The sequence below is a fragment of the Trichechus manatus genome, unplaced genomic scaffold (assembly GCF_000243295.1).
Source record: "Trichechus manatus latirostris isolate Lorelei unplaced genomic scaffold, TriManLat1.0 scaffold00229, whole genome shotgun sequence".
Taxonomy (NCBI): domain Eukaryota; kingdom Metazoa; phylum Chordata; class Mammalia; order Sirenia; family Trichechidae; genus Trichechus; species Trichechus manatus.
In genome coordinates, this window is record NW_004444165.1 from 352,542 (window position 1) to 373,609 (window position 21,068).

Below are 21,068 nucleotides of genomic sequence, written 5' to 3' on the forward strand. Positions count from 1 at the left end.
GAAGTTTTCTATGCTTTATGTTAATAGGTCTACTACTACTATATAAATATAATAGTAGTAGGTCTATTAAGAATTATTCAAAAAAGGTTATACTTTGAGATACACAATTTCCATTAAGATCCTGTTTTAATATGAAACCATCATGTGCTTAAGAGTTTTTCTCCCCTTAAAACCAAAACAAAACTCGTTGTCACTGAGTTGATTCCAACTCATAGTGACCTGACAAGAGAGAGTAGAACTGCCCCATAGGGTTTCCAAGGCTGTAAACTTTTACAGAAGCGGATTGCCACATCTTTCTCCCACGGAGCAGCTAGTGGGTTTGAACTGTGGACCTTTTGGTTGGCAGCCAAGTGCTTAATCACTGTACCACCAGGGTTCTTTCTCCCCTTATGATCCTAATACAACTTTTTCCCCCTGGCTGTTACATTTATAGATAGTTAGCATAGCTGTAAAGATGGGGTCCATTCTATTTTATTCTATTGTGCTTAATGTCCCATATTTATGACTATTTTCCATGTTTCTACAATCTTCATAGCTATTATTCAAATAAGCGTATAATATCCTATAAGTTGATGCTTCATAATTCATTGAGTTAATTCCCTGAAGTTAGAGTATTAGATTGCTAACAACATTGTTTTATTACAGATGACATGCAGTCTTAGAACATGTATCTTTTTTCTTCAGTTAAATTACTTCTTTAGGAAAAATGTGTAAGAAGGAAGAATTTTCTTTAAAATAAATGAAAACTCCCTGATGGCAGGAACAATGTCTCACACATCTTTCTTTCTTTCTTTCTTTTTTTTTTTTTAATAGGCCTTAGCACAATGCTGAGTGCATTAAAGGAATTCATTAAATAAGTGATGATTTAGACTTGAATATGAAATCGTCTGCAGAAAAGTTTGTTCCCTGACATGATGGCCGATTCATAATGAATGATCTATTTTCACTTAATTCCTAGAAGAGTGAATGGCTGTTAATGTAATGGTCTATCTATTACTGAATATGCTGTTTATTTAATTTATTTCTTGCATTGTGAAAATTTTTGCTTATCTCTAACTTTATAGGTTTCAAAATGGAGGATGATGCAGTTAGAGGTGCAATGAGGTGACAATATCACAGGTTAAGGGTTCATATTCAATTATAGTCAGAGCCACCATAGCAGCCTTCACCTTACTCAATATCATTGCTTTCACATGACCTTCTGATGAGTCAGTGACTACCCTTCACACTACTCAGTTAATCCATAAATTAATCTCCGAATATACACTACCTACCTGACCTCTGAGCCCTGGTGGTGCAGTGGTTAAGTGCTTGGCTGCTAACTGAAAAGTGGGTAGTTCGAACTCACCAGCTGCTCAGTGGGAGAAAAACATGGCAGTCGGCTTCCGTGAAGATTACAACCTTGGAAACCCTATGGGGCAGCTCTGCTCTTTCCTGTAGGATCATTATGAGTCAGAATCGATTAATCAGCAATGGGTTTGGTTTGGTTTTGGACCTGATCTCTAAAAGAGGCGTAGTGGCGCAATCAGTTAAACACTTGGCTGCTAACGGAAAGGTTGGCGGTTTGAACCCACTCAGCATCTCCATGAGAGAAGGACCTGGCAATTTGCTTCTGTTAAGACTGCAGCCTAGAAAACCCGATGGAGCAGTTCTACTCTGTCACACAGGGTCGTTACGAGTCGAAATCAACTGGATGTGACTGCTAAAGGAAGAATTTACTTAATAAGATAAAAAAGGAGAACTTTGCCCTAAAATTAAGTCAACTATTCAATTTAAACACAAATTAAATTAATGAAAGAATCTTCATATTCTCTGAAAATTTTAAAGTGGAATTTTACTCAAAAGCTGGAGTAAAACCTGGAATGTGCATAACCATGCCAAATAGCTTATGGATATTTCATGCTTATGGGTGAGTATCTGTTGTGACTATAATGGGCTGTGAATTCCTACATTTTAAAGCTCTTAATTTAAAAAAAAAATTGAATAATGAAGGGATTGATATTCTGGTGTTGAAAATTATATTTCCATGTTTAAAATTAATTCCCAGTCAATATCTATTTGTTTCAAACAGTATGAATTTCCACAGTGTTAAATTGGGAACATGGATTTTTTTTATGGGGGTCAACCATTTTACTTAGAAGGTGTCCAGGTTTTTTTTTTTTTTAATGTTATGATTATTTGATTCTCATAATAAAGGTTGATAACTTGTGGAAGATATAAAGGAATGAAATTCAGCATAAATTTTAAAATTGTAGATGTGTTCAAGCATTAGGAGGAATAGATGGAGAGCAGGAATGATACTTCTTAAAATTTCTTGTACGTCATTCTGAGAACAATACCCAGTGCATAGCCCCTATAGCTAGAGTACTAGATCACTGAATCTTAAGGAAAGCCTATTTTGTGAGAATAATGCAGGGACAGAAAATAAATTTCACATCACATGCCAACTGCAATTCATTGGCAACGGTTATCAAAATGTGGTCTTGAAAAGGATACCAAGGCAGCATCTGGGCTCACTGGGAAAGAGTGCTGTGATGATTAGAAATGTCTGCCATGGCAAGGAAAAAAACAAAGCATATATTTGGTAACACTGGAAAAATTCAATCTGCAGAATTGCCTGAGAATGTGATTCTGGCACTCCGCTGCTGCCGTATTTTCTTTATTTCTCCATTTTGTTGTAGTTACTACTTTCTTTTTTCAAGTAATGTTCTTCAAATGGCTATGCATTGTAGGGGAATGTTAGGGTGATACATGGACTATGTGTCTGCTATTTATCCCTTGTATTTTTTTAGTGATACATAAAATAATTCACTGTGCCCACTAAAAATTCTTTTTAGGATTTGAATATACTCCATTTATGAAATCTGATTAGCCCAGAGAAACTCTATTTATCCGGAAATGTGAAAATATACCCTCCTTTCCTATAATCATATTTCTGAAACAGAACTGTATTGGGAAGCATCTTGCCATTTTGTGTGATTCTATACTGTGTAGTGGAAAGAATAAAGGCTTTAGAGTTGGTAGACTTTGTTCAAACTCCTGATCTACTAATTACTTCCTGTGTAACCTTAGTAAAATTAGTCTCTTTGAGTCTTCATTTCCTTATAGGAGATGAGGTAATAATAGTGAGGATAAAATGACATAACCTTTAAAAGTGTCTGGTACAATGACTGGCACATAGTGGCTCTCAACAAATGGCAGCAACAGTTATTGTTGATAGTGTGTACTGGAATTTGTATTAGTATTAGCACTGGTGTTACCATTAGTAGTATTATTATCGTGTGGCAGCAGTTCATGTGAATTGACTGCAGGTTGCCTAACAGGTAGAGTTTCACATCTCCTGATTAATATTTAATATCTATATTACTTCCACAAAATTTGCTTATCACTTAATTACAACACTGGCTTTGGCCAGCCATGTATTTCTTTGTCATGAAATACATCATTGTGCTAGTAACAAATATCAAAACAAAACAAGTTGTCCATGACTTTGTAAGCGCTGATATGTATATCTTAGGCAGCTCTGAGCAAGATTTTTTTGAAATGAATGAAAAATTTTATATCAAATCATTGCAAACGTTTGTTCTCAGAAGGTAGCATTACAAACTGGTTTATAAACTGGATGAAAGGAGGTAATACTATTCAGTTTTATAACGTTTACTCCAGTTCTTGAAACCAGAGGTTCTTTATTGTGGTACTGGTTTGAGCTTTCCACTGCCTTCATGATTCACAGAGTACTGGAAGTCAAGTGATTGAAAGTTCACTAATAGACTCTTATGTACTAAGGAAGATGGTAGTTACAGTTCCCTCAGAGCTAGAATAGTCTAAGATCCCTAACTATGACCCAGTGTGTAGTGAGAATGTTCATACGTGTCTTGGCCTAGGCGGCACATGATTTCTGAGGCAGGCAATATCATGGACTGGCATGGACCATCTGGGCATCTGGTGCCCATCCCTGGATGCCACCTTTCAGCAGATGGTCAAGCAGCCCCTAATACATAAAATTCTATGCCAGAGACATGCTGAGGACCTGGATCAGGGGTTAGAGGAAAGTATTATTTTCCCATTAAACGGCATCTCTGTCCAAAAGCCAATGACTGCAACTGAATGCACTCCGCAGATTGCAGTGTTTGGGGAAAGCAAAGCTGGGGGTTGATGAGGTTGGAGAATGAATGTGTAGGACAATGGGAGTGGGGTGGGGGAGGTAAGGATGGATGGAAGTCCCTTCATGCATAAGGCCATTGAGCCACTTTGTGTTATTAAACTACAGGACCCTTGATGTAACCCCAGACTCTATGGGGGCCTGCTTGACTTGTGGTTGTGAGCAGCTACAAGATTGGTCCTGACAGGGGAGAGGGAGCTGCAGGTGTCTCAACGGGCATTGCTAGGCACTGCCCCAGATGGTATTCTCCACACAGCCTTGGTCTCAAGCCTAGCCTTTTCTCCCAGGGGCCATGCACCATGTGACAGTTCCAAGTAATTATTTGAAAGTTGGTTATAAGGCATCATTATAAAGTGAATGAACATGAGGGTAGTTTTATATTCACATTTATGAAAGATTGACCACCTATGTTAATAAAGTACTTTTGCAAATTATTTTTTACAGCTGAGTGGATTTAAGGTTATAATATCTCCACTTTCGCTTATACATGCATATACTTTCTCGACTAGGAGAGAAAGCAAGCATGCTGGGAATGGCACAGAACTCTGAATATTCCCGTGGGAGTCTGTCAGGTACAAGAATGTCAGCAGAAGAAAAAGGTGAGAACTGCAGCTCCAAATAATGAGAGATTTCTCTGTCCACATTTTGACCTAACTTTTTTTTTTTCTATTAGGCGTTCTGTCTTTTAAAAGGAAAGATTACAGGTACAAAGTTTCTGAAATTTCCATTACATGAGTATAAAATTATGAAGCTGTGGCTTTCACAGCTTTTCTCATCTCCCTTTATTTCCTTAATTTCTTCCCTTTTCATGACTCTGATGAGAGAAAGGATAAAAACTTCTCAGGTGAAATCTTGAGATAAAAGCAATTAGAGCGGAAAAAAACCGTGGGGACTTAGTGGATGAGAGAGTTATGTTAGTATAGAAGTGTGAGAAAAGCCTGGGTGTTTGGGGATAGTAGAGAAGGAGAGTGCAGGAGATTTTACTAAGAGTGGCTGTGGATTAAACAGACTCCTTTACATGTCTGAGAGATAACATGAGAGGAAAGATTGAAATTTCACACTCTTCCATGTTTCCTTAACCCAAAATCATTCTGAGGCAGACAGCTGGTCTCTGGAATTTGGAAGGTGGAAGGGTAGTGTCACAGATTTATAAGCATAAAACAAACCAGGCATTCTTTAGCTAAGATGAATATACCTTAATATACTACATCTCTTCTCTCTAAACAGTCCCAGTTCTCTGGGATCAGGGACAGGGAGGGTGGGTGGCATTGGGGATGAGGGGATTAACTTATGTGTACTAAGGAAGGTGGTGGTTCCAGTTCTCCAAGAGCTAAAATATTATAAGATCCCTAACTATGGCCCAGTGGGTAGTTGGATGTGCCTTAGACTGAGGCAGGTGTGAAAAAGGGGAACTCAGCAAGAATGCTGGTAAAGGTTCAGGCATGATGCCCATAGAACTCTGGTTCTTTTTGTTTCTGAAACAAAAATATATTAAGGGCAAAAGCAGTCACACATATGTCTTTGTCAGAAACAAGGATAGCAAATCAGTCACAAAAAGTTCCATTTGGTCTCCCAGACATTAGACTTTAGAATTGAATCAAGCTGCCAACTTTATATAAAGCACCCAACTCCCGGCCTGCCAGTGGCAGTGCTGTGACAGAGTCTGCCACTTACTGGCCTGTTCCTCGGGGTTACTGCACACCCCACTAAATCATAGACCTCTGGTCTTCTGACACTACCTTTCCCCCCCACCCCCCACCAATATCGACTTGACCTCTGGATTCTTTTTACTTTTTGGCATTTTCTCAACTTAGATTCTTCATTAATATTTTCCAAATACAATGAACATTCATAATCTTCAAAATGCAGGGAAAAAATTCTGTTTTATCTGCTTTCCTCCAAAATGTTTCCTACTAGGTTTCTGCATTGGGCTCTTACCTGCCTGCTTCTATAACCTTAAAAATAGTGAAAGAGCTTTGTTGATGGGTGCTGTCTGTGGAATCTTGTTACCATAACAAGAGGTTCAGATTAAATGATTTCAGTTTATAAATGTCTCCGTTAATGAAAACTTGGAGCCCTGGTGGTGCACTGGGTAAGAGCTTGGCTGCTAACCAAAAGGTGGGCAGTTCAAATCCACCAGCTGCTCCTTGGAAACCCTATGGGGCAGTTCTACTCTGTATAAGTCTCTATGAGTTGGAACCGACTCGTCGGTAACTGTTTTTTTTTTTTAAATGAAGATACGTTCCATGATTCCTATCTATTAGCTTTTCCCCTCACTGTTAAAACATGCCCAGTTCTCTTCCACAATAAAAATAAAAACTAAGAAACATTTCCTCTGCTTTTTTTTCCCCTTTAAAATGTTTCTTAAAAAAGAAAAAAATTAGTACTACATAATTAGTACTACATTCTCTCTGACCTTATTCACTCCTCTTCCATTGCAATCGGTCTTATACAAGTGAATAAAAATGTGCTTGCAAAGGCACTCTGTAAATACCTCCTTGCTAAATCCAATGGACACATTTCACTTTTTATCTTACTGGAGCTCTCTGAAGCCTTGGACATCATTGTACTCCTTGAAAATCTCTCCTCTTTTGGCCTCTATGTTACTGTTCTTCCCCTGTTTTCCTCATTGCTTATCTGGGTCTTCTTTCTCAGTCTCCTTTGGGTACTCTTCTTTAGTTCATTTCTCAAATCTTGGTGTTCCAGAGGGTTGCGTTCTTTTCCTCTGCTTATTCTCATTCTTTATATTCTCCATGAGTGATCTTAGCTACTATTAAAGCTTTGTCTACAATCTATATGCTGATGATCTCCAAATCTACAGCTCCAGCTGAGGTCTTTTTACCGGAGGTTCAACCTATAAATACAAGTACCCACCGGACATCTCACTTAGATGTCTCTCAGGCATCTACAACTCAGCATGCTCAAAGGTCTCATTTCCATTCAAAAAACATGTCCCTCTTCTTTTCTCTGGCAGTGAATGGCAATGCTATCAACCAGCTGGTTTAAGAAAGAAACATGATAAACATCCTTGGTTCGTTTCTCTCCTTCTCCCTCCATATTCAGTCAGTTACTAAGACACACTGGTTTTCCTTCCCCGATAATAAATCTTTTATCTCCTGAACTCAAGCTTATTCCCGTTTCATAAATCAGGTGCTAATCTTTTCTAGCTTGGATTCCTGCAAACATCTGACTCTTTTTCCAGGCTTGTGCCCTATTTTGCACTCTCAGTCTAAACTATTCCTAGAGTGATCTTTCAGAAATGCAAATATGATCATGTCATTTTCTTGTTTAAAATCCTTCAATGGCTGTCTATTGTTTTTATGATAAAATTCCAAGTGCCTTTCCTGTGATTTTTTTTCTTTTCTTTTTTTTTTTCCTCTTAGTACTTCCTGTGTTAGACTGCTTTAGGGAAGATGGGCTAGAGTAATAGTTTAATCTCTAGCTATTTCATGCTTGGCTTCACTTCACTGAAGCTGCCAATTAGTGATTTAGAGGTGAACTCTTATGTGCTTTGCTGTGAACTGAAGCCTGTTTCAAGAAGTCCTTGAAGAGCCTCCGGCCTTACTGTCACTAAAAACTTGCACTGACTTGAACCTGTGATCTGAAATGGAATGTCTGTATATGCTGTCGGCCATCCCCAGGGTCAGGAAGGTGAGCTATGGAAATGCTTTGGTTATTTCGAAGTCCTATTTGGCCTCAATAAAGAAATGTATTTTCAGCTTAATGATATTTTTAATGTAATATTTTCAGGATAGATATTAGTCTGTTTTTCTTCTCTCCCCTTTTTATTATAATTGCTTTTCAGAGAGAGGTGAGCAGATCTTCTCAACTCTACTGACTTTTAGAAAATGGTGTATGAGTGCCTTCATTTTCTTGTCTTGTCATGTCTTCTTCTGGTTTTAGGCATGAAAAGTAACAACAGCTGGGTGTGTTAATATCAACAGGAGACTTCCTTACTACTGGCTGACTCACATATTGCCCCTGTCTTGCTTGCTGTTTCAAATAGAGGGACAGGACATAGGGTGGACAAGACAATTAAAGGAGATGCAGGCACATACAAATCCTACTTACAATGGTGAAGAAGGATCAGTAAATAAAGAAACGATATATGAATGCCAAAGACCCACACAGGAAAAAATATAAAAGAAGGAAGTCAGAAAGATTAGATATGGAGAAAAGAGAAGAGGAAAACTGCTTTCTTGTGAAAAAAAAAATTCACTTTTTCCTTTTGTGTTAATTTGCTTTTTCAGCTGATAAAGAAAGTATGCTTCACATGAAATGTTCTAAAAGCTTCACAACTAGATGCTTATCAAGACGAAATTTCTCCTTTCTACCTGGTATTTTCGACTATACCTTGAAAGACATAATTATTGTCAAGGGGAAAAAAAAAATCAACGTTCTGCATCTTACACAAGGATGTCCTCCACCAGGGTGTGAAGGGCACTGGGATTGCGGATCAGTTTGTCTAAGAAGCTGACAATGTCAGTAAATTTTGGTCTGTGATTTCTCTCCTTCTGCCAGCAATGGAGCATCAGTTGGTGTAGAGATGTTGGACAGCCCATGGGAGCTGGAAGTCTGTAACCTTCTTCAATGGACAGAATGACCTAAACACAAACATACACAGGTTATTCTTTTATTTTCTGACATAAATAATACATATGCTAAGTTATAATTCCTTTTTTATCCAGGCACTAGAAGTTGAAATATTGGTAAGTATGAAAACTACTGTGAGAACAAAAAGTCCAGACAAAGATAAATACAAAAGTTGTGAATAAAAATTGCAAGTAGCTCCATAGCATGTGCTGATCCTACAAGAGGAAAATAAGTTTTTAAACATGTGCTACCGGTATACAGAAGGCAGGTTAAGTTTCATCATGATGCCAAGAAGTAGTTTTGTGTGATTGAGCTGGAACATCTCAAAACCCAATTAGAATATCAGAAACCCAGCACAGGATGGATGCTTTCAGTGAAAAGCACACATGACAAATGTTTTAAGTAAAATTGCACTTCTGCTGAATCACTGATTTCCTGAATAATTCTTTATCCTTCTATGATAATGTCAATGTATATTCTTTTTCTGTCACTCTTTCTTTCTTCATTACCCCTTTAATTTCTCTTCGCTTATTTCTGTCTATTTCTGTCTTATTTCTAACACTGACCTGACTATGAAGTCCTCTCATAACTTCCAAAGTCGTTTAGTCCCTGAAATGGTATCAATGGCCAGCTTAAACCCACAGAGCAATAGGAAGCATTCAGCCCGAGTATGCTCTGGGGCAGCACTCTCCAATAGAACTTTCTGTGATGATAGAACTGTTCTCTGTGTCCAATATGGTAGCCAACATGTGGCCACAGAGCACTTAAAATGTGGTTAGTATGACTAAGGAATGGAATTTTAAATTTTTGTTTATTTTAATTAATTAAAACTTAAATCTAAATAGCCACATGGGGCTAGTTGCTACTTTATGGGCAATGCTGCTCTAGAGAAAGGAATCTCTATAGGAAATGGAAGTTAAGAAAAACACGACGACAATAAATACTTTCCTTGGTTCTTAGGAAACCACATACAAAATAAGGCAAGTCATTCATCTGTTTATTGCATGACCCACATGGAATTTCCTAACAATGCAATGAAATCAATTTTGAATACTGTAGCTTATTTTCAAAAATATTATTGAAAAGTTCAAAATTATTCTTATTGTTCAAAAATATTCTTAGGCACTGTTATTCTTACATTATCTGGGGAGAAAGGCAGTGGTAAGTGTTTATAATCTCATTGTTGCGGGTGGATAACCGAGGAATAGACTAATTGAAAACAGGCATAATTCAGCTGCCTCCTCTCCCTGTGTCTTGCTGTTAACAGAACTCTCTCATTGCAGCACTATCTATACACTTTCTGTAATTCCTTTTTTGAAAATTATGATAAAAATATATAACAAAACTTTTGCCAATTCAACATTTTTTACATGTATAAACCAGTGACTTTGGTTTCTAATTCATTTAAAAAAAATCATTGATGTCCTTATTTTAATGTAATATTTAAATGACATTATTTGAAATGAGTCTTAAATGTCCATAATTTATGCTAGAGGCAGTTTGTAAGAAGGAGTAATAATATGCCTTCAAGAATCTCTTAACTGCTTTAGCTTTTTTAGTAATAGGGGATTTCTCACAATCCTATCAGTGCCTTGTGACCAGAACACTTCAACCTGTCAGGCCACCAGCATTTTTCTATTCATTTTATATTCCATTATTGAACAGGATTTTTTCCTCATCTGTTTTCTGACTACCTTTGCTATCACATAGGCAGGGATTTTAAGACGTTTTGGTACGCATTTTAGTAAAACAGGATGTGTATAAAATGCTTGTAATGCGTCACAATCACTGTGGGTAGTTTCGTAAGTAACTAAGACAAATAAGATAGAATTCCATTGCAGAACAACTTTAAAATCCTACCTTAGGAGAGTCCCTTAGCCAATTGGCCACAGTTACCTAACTATAAGTGCATGAATAAAATAGGTGACAAGGGAGGCTATAGTCTGAGGGGAAAAAAAAAAAGCTGCCTTTACCAAGTAACTATCATGCTAGCATGTGCTAGGTGCTTTGTGAATTTTTTACATTTACTGTTTAAAATAACCCAACATGGTAGTTATTATTATCCCTATTTCTTCAATGAGAAAATTTAGACTCAGAGCAGTTAAAAAATTACCTAAACTCACATAGTTTACTAGGTGGCAGAGCTGGCATTTGAACTGAGCGCCTTGCAGTTCCCAAACTTTTCCTCTGGTCATTCCCCAGAAATGATTTTCAGTTCTCATGATATAATCTTTAGATTATATATAATCTTCTTCTTCAATTTTATAATCAATCAATGCCCTGGTGGCGCAGCGATTAAGTGCTCGGCTGCTAACCTAAAGGTCCGTGGTTTGAACCCACTAGCTGCTCCGCAGGAGAAAGATGTTACAGTCTGCTTCTGTAAAGATTACAGCCTTGGAAACCCTATGGGGCAGTTCAAGTCTGTCCTGTAGGGACACTGTGAGTCGGAATTGACTTGATGACAACGGGTTTTTTCTTTTTTCACCGTGCTGTATTTTGTCATAGCATCTTCTAATTGGACTTCAATGTTTTTATTTGGATCCTAAGTTTAATATTGTTGGGAAATCAAAAACATGTTTACTTCACGGTTTGCAAAATGTAATTTTTGATTGAACACAGGCATTTCTGAATGCTTCTGAGTCTTGTACACATTTCTATTATTGTAGCTATTACATTGTATTGTAATATTTTCATCTGCATTTCCTCTAAGGCTATACATACTTGAAGGCAGGAATTATGCCTCTAGGTTTTGCATTCTCATCATTTAGTGAGGTGCCTGAGACATTAATGAACGTTATTGACCCCAAACAAAAGGTATTAGAAGAAATTTATGGATTTCTTTTGATAGAGGAGCAGTTTCTTAGAAAACTTGGTGTCTCAAACTATCCAAAAATGTCTTCAAAGCACAATGATGACAGCATTTGAAGCCCCCACTAAAGGAAATATAAAACTATTAATTTTTATAAAACAAAAAAATTTGGTGCACCAAGCAGAATTGCCCAGGAATGATCCCATGATCTCCTTCTGGTTTGCCTGAACAATAAGCCAGGTAAGACTGGGGGCTTGCCCTTCTCTAAAGACGGAGGGATTTCACCCAAACTCAGCTTGCCATAAGGCTGGTGGTGTCTTCCTTCTGCTCAGAGGGGTTACTATTTCCTATAGGACCCTTCCTACAAGATCCTTGGTTGCTGGGAAGTTGGTTTTCCCAGGCAACTCTTATGAATAGTTGACACTCAAATCCAGACTGCTTGGTTCCAAGAGGCTGTTTATTCCCTCATGACAAAGTTAGCCTTGTGCTCGCTCTATAAAAGGAGGGAGTGGCATGAGAGTGGTGTCCCTCGCCTGGAATTTTTACCCACAGTGTGTCCACCAGAGTGCCTGGTCCCCAGCGTGACTCTTGGGGACGTTGGGAGGAGCAGGAGACTCATGTTTTTTTTTCTTGCTGACCTCTAGCATTTAAGTTTTCTCAATTTTTTAACCCATACTTATAGCCTCATGAAATTTGTCCTGAGCCCTGGTGCCAAAAACGAAGAACCCAGCTTATAGGACAATGGAAATAACGACAATAACAATAGTGACAATAATAATAACAGCTAATAAATATTGAGAGCTCTTAGGTGATCTTAAGTGTAATTCTAAGTGATTTACATGTATTAACTCTTTTAATCTTTACAATAACCCTTTGAGGTAGACACTATTGTTATCTACATCAGATGAGATACTGAATCATAGAGAGGTTCAACTTGCCCAAGGTCATATAACTTAAAATTCTGGCTTCAAGGGTAGCCAGAGAAGAGATTTGGGCAACTTGATTCACAAAATTCGTTAAAAGATACAACATGTTTCTAATGGATCTTTTTCATTTTTCATCCAAACAGATATGTATTATATCACTTAAAATGTACTATCAACCATTCTATGTATAACAGATAACATGAGTAAGGCATATCTCCATCTGTATTGTTAGCTGCTGTGGAGTTGACACTAGACTCATGTGGCTCCATTCACAACTGAACAAAAAGCTGTGCCATTCCCATGATTGGTTGTGGATTGCCCTGTTGTGATTCATAGGGTTTCCATTGGCTGATTTTTGGAAGTAGATCATCAGGACTTTTTTCCTAGTCGGTTAGCTCCACTGAAACCTGTTCAGCATCATTGCAAAACGCAAGCCTCCATCGACAGACGGGTGGTGGTTATGCATGGACCAGGGTCTCCCACAGGGAAGGTGAGAATTCTTCCACTAAACTACCACTGCTCTCCATCTCTGTCTTTAGGAAGCATATAATTTAGTGAAGGAGACCATACCACATAAGAGTAGTACAAGGTGCTATGGAAGCACGCGGGAGAGATACTTAACTCAGCCTTGGGGTGTCTGGGAAGGCTTCTCAGAGGAGGTGAGCTGAACCTTAAGTGATACGTGGAAGGTAACAGTGTCAGGTGGTTGGTTGGAGAGAGGAGATGCGATCTGATCAGAGAATAAAGGTAGATTCATGTGGTTTTCAGAATAGTCTTCCAAGAGAGGAACGGTCAGATTTGAGGCTGGAAGGCTAAGTAAAAATTGTATTTATTGAAGTCATGAAGGACTTTGCGTGCTGAAAACTTAGGCTTTGTACAAAAGGGAGAAGGTTTTAGCAAGTAAACAGCATATTAGATTTACTTTTTAGAAAGATCACTCCAGCTGCAGTGGGGAGAGTGCACTGGAGACAGGCAAGGAGTCCAGGAAAGAGGCTTGTAGTGATCCAGGTAAGAGATCAGGATGACCTTAGTGGAGGTAATAACCATGTTGGACAATGTTGTTGTTGTTGGTAGTTGCCGTGAAGTTGGTTCTGACTCATTGTGAACGTATGTGTACAGTCATGTATCATCGTCACGACAGTTGGTATGTTTGAACCCATTGCTGTGGTTGCTGTGTCAGTCCATCTCATTGAGGGTTTCCCTCATTTTCTCTGACCCTCTACTTTACCAAACACAATGTCCTTTTCTAGCAATTGGTCTTTCATGATGACGTGTCCAAAATACAAACAGAAGTGGACTATTTCACAGGGACCTATAGGACGGGGGTGAGATTACACGTGGCAATAGAGGGAGGAGACTAGAATGACTTTGAGGTTTTTGGTTTGCTCAACTGGCAAAGATAGAGGACAAGGAGGAAGAGGGGTTTTAGGGCTACAGGGTGATGGTGAATTCAATTTTCCATGAGTGTCATCTTTCTGGTTTCAGATTCTAGTAACATATGTGACTTTGAAAGCTTACTATGTGTCAAGTTCTTGGCAAAGTGTTTCTCCATAGCTTATGCCTTGGTGGCACAGTGGTTAAGAGCTACAGCTGCTAATTAAAAAGTTGGCAGTTCAAATCCACTAGCCACTCCTTGGAAACGCTCTGGGGCAGTTTTACCCTGTCCTATAGTGTTGCTATGAGTCGGAATTGACTTCATGGCAATGGTTTTTTTTTTTTTTAATACCTTGTTTAGGTATCAGGAAGCTTATTATGTGGCTATGGTTATATACATAGTATAGACGAGAAAACCAAAGCTCTAAGTGATGAACAGATTGGGTCAGTAGCTCCCCGAAGAACAGGTTAATCATCATGATAGCCTCTGCAGTGGTAGAGAAAATCTCTCCTGAGTCTTGAGACACATCCATGACTTGTTTCCCCAGAATTAGATCTTGAGTTCTTTTATGTGATCTCGTACTCTCCAGGCTTTAACTATGCTTTTGACTTCTGTACCTGTAGCTCTAGCTCAGACCTTTCTCCAGTATTGCAGAATTCTATATCTGTCACCAACAGGGCATATGACTTCATATATTATACAAGTGCTGTAGACTTACTTTGTACAAAACTAAACCTGCTTCTTCTTTGGGATTTCTGTCCATTGCAAAGGATAAAGAAAGTTACTGTTCTACTAGTGACTTAGGTCTGATAACAGGGAATCATTTTGGCCTCTATCTTCCCTCTTGCCGAAATTGAACTTAAGTCATGCCTATCACTTTCATGTATTTTTAATCTGTTCCATTTTTTAGGTTCTTTAGCCAAATGATTTATTTCTCATTTTGATTGCTGCACCAGCCTGCTAACTGGTCTCCCTGTCTCCCTTTTCCCTCCTCCAATCATCCTCCACAGTGAGCCCAGAGCAATCCTACTGAAGTAGAACTGTGATCATGTTCCTCTCACATTTGAAATTCTGCAGTGGCTCTCCATGCCATGGCATACAGGCTCCTCAAGGTCTTGCCTGGCTCTGGTCCTCACCTCTGACCCCCTGCTGTTGTACCCTTTGCTCCGACCACTCTAAAACCCTTGTAGTCTTGCAGCTGGGTGATCTGGACTCTTGCAGAGCAGTGACTGTTTCTTTTTTCCGTATGTTCCCAGCACCTAGCACAATGCCTTAAGTCAAAGAATGGAGCTCCAATTGACAAATATGTGATCTATGAAAGTTGTATTTTAGGGGCACCTTGAGAAAACCTATATTAAGTTTTATCTTTGTAAACATTTCTTTTGTGAGAAGTTTTGCTTTATGAGTATTTTCTGATTCCTTAATTAAGGACTGACAAGGAGCCAGCAGCATATGGGGTGCTTCGTCTACAAGACTAATTGAGGTTTGTTATTTTTAGGATATGAAGGGGTGATAATTAACTAGAGAGAATTTTGTAACAGTTTGGTTTTATGATAGTCGTTAGCTGTCATCCTCTGGGAGACATGTAAGAAAAAAATTAAAATAGAGTGAAAAATATGAAAATGACTGCAACAATAATTTCCATAGTGAGGTGGAAGGGATTAGATTCTGTCAGAAATTATTATCTAACGTGGCTGGTTCTTCTAAATAGACTGCACTGGTTTCTTGTCATCGACACTGCAATTTTTAACAGCCTAGGATCAACACGAGGCTCAGTTGGGGCACGTAGCTGACTGCTCTGCTCTTGCTGAGTCTGATGAGTTTTCCAATTGTGTTGACGGTTTCTGAATCAAGGCAGCAATGTGTACCTTTTATTAAGCAAGGCAAACAAGGATTAGACAGTCTGAAGACACTGAGATATTCCTGAACAATACCACTGAACAAGGCCCGCTTGAGCTATGCAGGGTATTACATTTTTATAAGACTGCTACAAGGAGCACAACAAATTAGCCTCTGAAAAAGGTTTTCTGTCTGTATCTTATTCTTTTACCATCATATATATAATGGGAATCTTTTGCTTCACTATCCCTGTTCTTCCTGAAATTACAGGTTTTCCATAAAGCAATGATTAATATTTAGAGGCAATATAAAAATAAAATCTCATCACGTTCCATTTACTAGTGTATATTCCAGTCCTTGCTAAATTTTTGAGACAGTTTCTTTTAAAATAAAATATTAAAAGGGTCCCAATGTACACTTACTTTGTGTGATAATGATTACTTATATAGATTAAAATATTTAGATTTATAATGTGAGAACTCTGAAAACAATGATAATGTATTTTCCTGTTATATAAGTAAGGAATATCATGGTTTCCAAAATCTTTCTAATCTTAGTTTATCAGGATACACTCTGGCCCTATCTGAATATCTGTTTCCCAGCAGAAGCCCATCTGACCACATGGAGCTTTGTGGGTATCATGGATTGAATTATGTCCTCCCAAAAATGTGCGTATCAATTTGGCTGGGCCATGATTCCCAGGATTGTGTGGTTGCTCTCCATTTTGTGATTGTAATTTTATGTTAAAGAGGATTAGGGTGGGATTAAAACACACTTACTAAAGTCACATCCCTGATCCAATGTAAAGGGAGTTTCCCTGGGGTGTGGCCTGCACCACCTTTTATCTTACTAGAGATAAAAGGAAAGGGAAGCAAGCAGAGAGTTGGGGACCTCATACCACCAAGAAAGCAATGCCGATAGCAGAGCGCATCATTTGGACCTGAGGTTCCTGCACAGAGATGCTCCCAGACCAAGGGAAGACTAATGACAAGGACCCTCCTCCAGAGCTTTCCCCTGGAGCTGGCACCCTGAATTCGGACTTCTAGCCTACTAGACTGTGAGAGAATAAATTTCTCATTTTCTGAGGTGGATACTATTATTACTCCCATTTCTAGATAAAAAACTGAGGCTTAGAAAGTTTAAGTGACTCACCCAAAGTTACACAACTGTAGTGGTGGAACTGGTGTTCAAACTCTCCTTTACTCTAAAGTACATACTTTACCCACTGTGCTATACCATAGGAGTCTAACTTTCAAAGGAGGCTCCAGAGCAAAAGTGCTATGTAATGAGATCAACGTATCTGTAATTACATGTGGCAGTATTAGCAAAAGAATGTTTGGGAATATAAATCTTTCTTGCAGTATTTTGTGTCTTGATGTTAAAAATTCATGCAGTGCACCATATTGTTATATTTCTTAAAAATACTTGAAAGCAGTAGCTAAAATTGAATTTCAGTGAGCAACATATTTAGCCTATTCCCAGCAACTTTTCACGGGCTCATGAAGGGGAACAGCCTCTTGCTGCTTTCTAGCATGTGAAGGTTTGTTTGTTTGTTTGTTTTAAGGTATTTCAGGGTAATTTTTTATGTTATTTTCATCCAGTTTTCCTACAGTAAATTATACTTTTTGGAAATATAAAAAGATACATTTTACATCTACTTTTCTGATACCATTTTTCTTTAAGAAGCCAATGTCCTTAAAACTCAAGACCATTTTCCCAAGTACTCTCTGGGAATAAAACAGACATTTCTTCACTGGTGCATCCTTTTCATTTTAGAAAGATATAAGGCAACATCAAATAACACATTCTTTAGGTCTACTAAAAATATTTAGAAAAATAGTTTATGACTACAAAGAGAAAAGAGATTTAAAATGCCCTCTTTATAAATGCCCCAAAGAGAAAAAAAAAGAATGAATACAAATTAAAAGAGCTAAAAATAGTAAATATATTTCTTCCAAATAGAAAATTGAAGATACAGTTAATTTTTACCCAAAAACGTTGGTATGCATATATTTTCTAGTTTTATGGTTATATAATTTTAAAAAATTCCTTTGAAAATTACACTGTAGAAGTAGCATATTGCTTACTGGTTTCCTCTATTTAGAACATTTCTATTTGAATTATTTACAATGGTGATTGATTACATCTTATAACAGTCCTTATTACTCTTGCCTCGTAGAAGATCTACGTCACGCTAGTGTAATTAGCATGTATTTAATTAAAGCGCTGCTACTGCCTATGTGCCAGTAGTAGGAATTACTGAAAAATTGAGGCCATTTTGAAAATTGCTTTGGTAGAATACATATTCAAATAAATGCAAAAATTCTTTCTGTTATATGGAAGGTTGAAATAATGGGAATGGGCCTTTAGCAGTTTACTGTATCTTACACAGATCATTACACAAAGACCATTACATAATAAAGTAGAGTTTGGAAAATCTAATCAGAGACAAAAATTGGAAATGACTAGACTCTGAGTCATAAAATCTTTCTACATTTCTAGGTGAGTGGATTCTACTCACCCACCATTCTCAGCTGAAGTACTGACCCATAATTGGGAAAGGTTATAGAAATAAGAAGACAAGCAAGAAATATGGTACAAGGTTATTTTCTTCCTTTCTGAAATTTTGAAAAGGGAATCAATTCAGATAAGGTCAAAAGGTTGTTTCCAACCAAATAACCTACAAAAAGAAAACCCTAAAGACAAACTCCAATCTTTTTCCTCAGGTAAGCTTCAGAAAGCAATCTAAACCCAAACTCATTATTATATAAACGCTTTTGAAAAGTAAGGAGAAAAACAAAACAAAAACACTGAGGCAGCATTATGCTTCCTAGTAAACCTCAAATGAGATGCTTCCTGATAGTAATTCTCTTTCTGGGCAACTGAAGTACTTTAGTAGCATATGCCTAAATGATGCCATACCCAGGAGGCATTTGGGTTTCAAACTGCTTCAAGGCGAATCTTTTTTTTTTTTACAACATAATATCAGGGAAACAAAACTAAACCCAAGACTCCAGTCTTGCATTCAGATCATTAGCTAAGTCGCCTCTCATTTAAATGGTGCTAGTTTTTCCCCTACATATTAGCTCTGTAGGGGTTTGGTTATTTAATGTTGCCTGCTGTTCATGTTTTGCTTCCATTTTCTTCTGTTAAGCACATTCTGAGGTGTGAGTATTAGCGGGAAGAACTGCGGTGCCCTTGGTGTCATCTTTGGAGCTTGTTGTACTCCGAGCATTCAAATCGACTCCCATTATCTAGTAAATAAAAATTATTTTGAACTTGGATGAAAATAACATAAAAAATTACCCTAAAATACCTTAAAACAAACAAACCAAACTTCACATGCTAGAAGGCAGCAAGAGGCTGTTCCCCTTCATGAGCCCGTGAAAAGTTGCTGAGAATAGGCTAAATACGTTGCTCACTGAAATTCAATTTTAAGCTACTGCTTTCAAGTATTTTTAAGAAATATAACAATATGGCACACTGCATGAATTTTTAACATCAAGACACAAAATACTGCAAGAAAGATTTATATTTCCAAACATTCTTTTGCTAATACTGGTACATGTAATTACAGATACGTTGATCTCATTACACAGAACTTTTGTTCTGGAGCCTCCTTTGAAAGTTAGATTCCTACAGTATAGCACAGTGGGTAAAAGTATGTACTTTAGAGTAAAAGAGAGTTTGAATATCAGTTCCACTACTACAGTTGTGTAACCTTGGGTGAGTCACTTAAATTTTCTAAGCCTCAGTTTTTTTTTATCTAGAAATGGGAGTAATAATAGTATCCACCTCTGAAAATGGTTTTGAAGATTAAATGAGCCAATAATATAAAATACTTGGCTTATAATAAGCTCAGTAAATGCAAGCTATGATTATTATCATTGATTAATTCAACACCTTCTATGTATCAGGTGAGGGCAATGGTGGTTCAGTGGTAGCATTCTCGTCTTCCATCTGGGAGACCTGAGTTTGAGTCCTGGCCAGTGCACCTCAAGCACAGCCACCACTTGTCTGTCAGTGGAGGCTTGTATGTTGCTATGATGCTGAACAGGTTTCAGTGAAGCTTCTAGACTAAGAAAGACTAGGAAGAAAGGCCTGGTGATCTTCTGCAAATCAGCCAGTGAAAATGCTATGCATCACAATGGTCTGATCCTGTTGTGCATGGGGTCACCATGAATCAGGGCCAACCCTACTGCAGCTAACAACACATACCAGGTGGTTTGCATACATTATCTCTTAATTATTTCAAATTCTGCAATTTTTGAACCCCATTATAGATAGTATTTCATAAAGCTTAAATCACTTGACTAAGAGTGCATGGCCAGTAAATAGTGGAGCTGGGATTTGAATCCAGATCTTTTTAGTTCTAAACCAGTTGTTCTTAACTGGGGGCAAGTTTGTCCCTTATCTCGACTAGGCAACATCTAGGCATATTTTTGGTTGCCACAACTGGGGCGGGGGGCAGTGTTACTGGCATCTAGTGGGTAAAGGTCAGGAATGCTGCTAAATGTCATATAATGAATAGGACGACCTTCAACAACAAAAAATTATCTGGCCCAAAATATCAATAGTGTTGAGATTGAGAAACCCTTCGTTAGTGCCCTAATGGTTTTTCCAACGCACCTGCTGCCTTATTAGACTTCATTGATGAATACTGTTAATATTTTGGTGCCATCAGATATTGCAATAAATATATATTTCCTCTATAAAATGTTGTACATCAAAAAAAGGAAAATATATCTTCCAGCAACACAACTGCTTTCCTTTGGGGAATTCCTCCCTCACTCCATGTGATTATGGGGAAATTGCCAATTACAGTGCTCCACCTGTCTCGGGATGCATGGGCTGACAAATAAACTTAGCTGGGCCAATCATAGTATCCATATCACTGACATGATTTTGGTTTAGAGTTGGGCAGTGTTTAACAGAACCAACGAGAGTCTTCTCTGGGATTGGTATATGAACTTTCACAGAGGAAAGGGCTCATTTTGCTGGGGTAGCTAAACTGGAATGTGGAACCTTACAGCGTGAATAAGAAGACATTTCCTGTAGGAAAGAATGAGGCCAATGTGTTTAGGGAAGAACTGAAAATCCTGCATGATCTTCTGGATCCATCAATGCCAAACTACCTTCTTAGTTTCAGGGATAAATACATTTCCTTATTTTTGCCTAAGTTAGTTCAGGTTGGTTTTCTGTCATTTAGAATCAAAATAACCCAGAATAATAGAGTCTGAATGCTTTTTTATTTTTGGATATTTGTTAAAAAAAAAAAGTATGGCAGGGCAGGTCTAGCTGAAGAGGAGTTACTGGGACGGGTTGTTTGTGGCACTTACTACAGCCACCAGAGCGGGTTGGTAA

The 21,068-nt window shown here is 38.0% G+C and overlaps 1 protein-coding gene across 1 annotated transcript in view; it reads right to left on the bottom strand.

The window, feature by feature from the left end:
• EPHA6 (EPH receptor A6) overlaps window positions 1-21,068 on the bottom strand; it is a 1,147,205-nt gene that overhangs the window by 5,642 nt on the left and 1,120,495 nt on the right. The window contains 1 exon segment of the mRNA XM_004389015.3: window positions 8,573-8,766. Within this exon segment, the coding sequence (XP_004389072.1) occupies window positions 8,573-8,766 (194 nt within the window).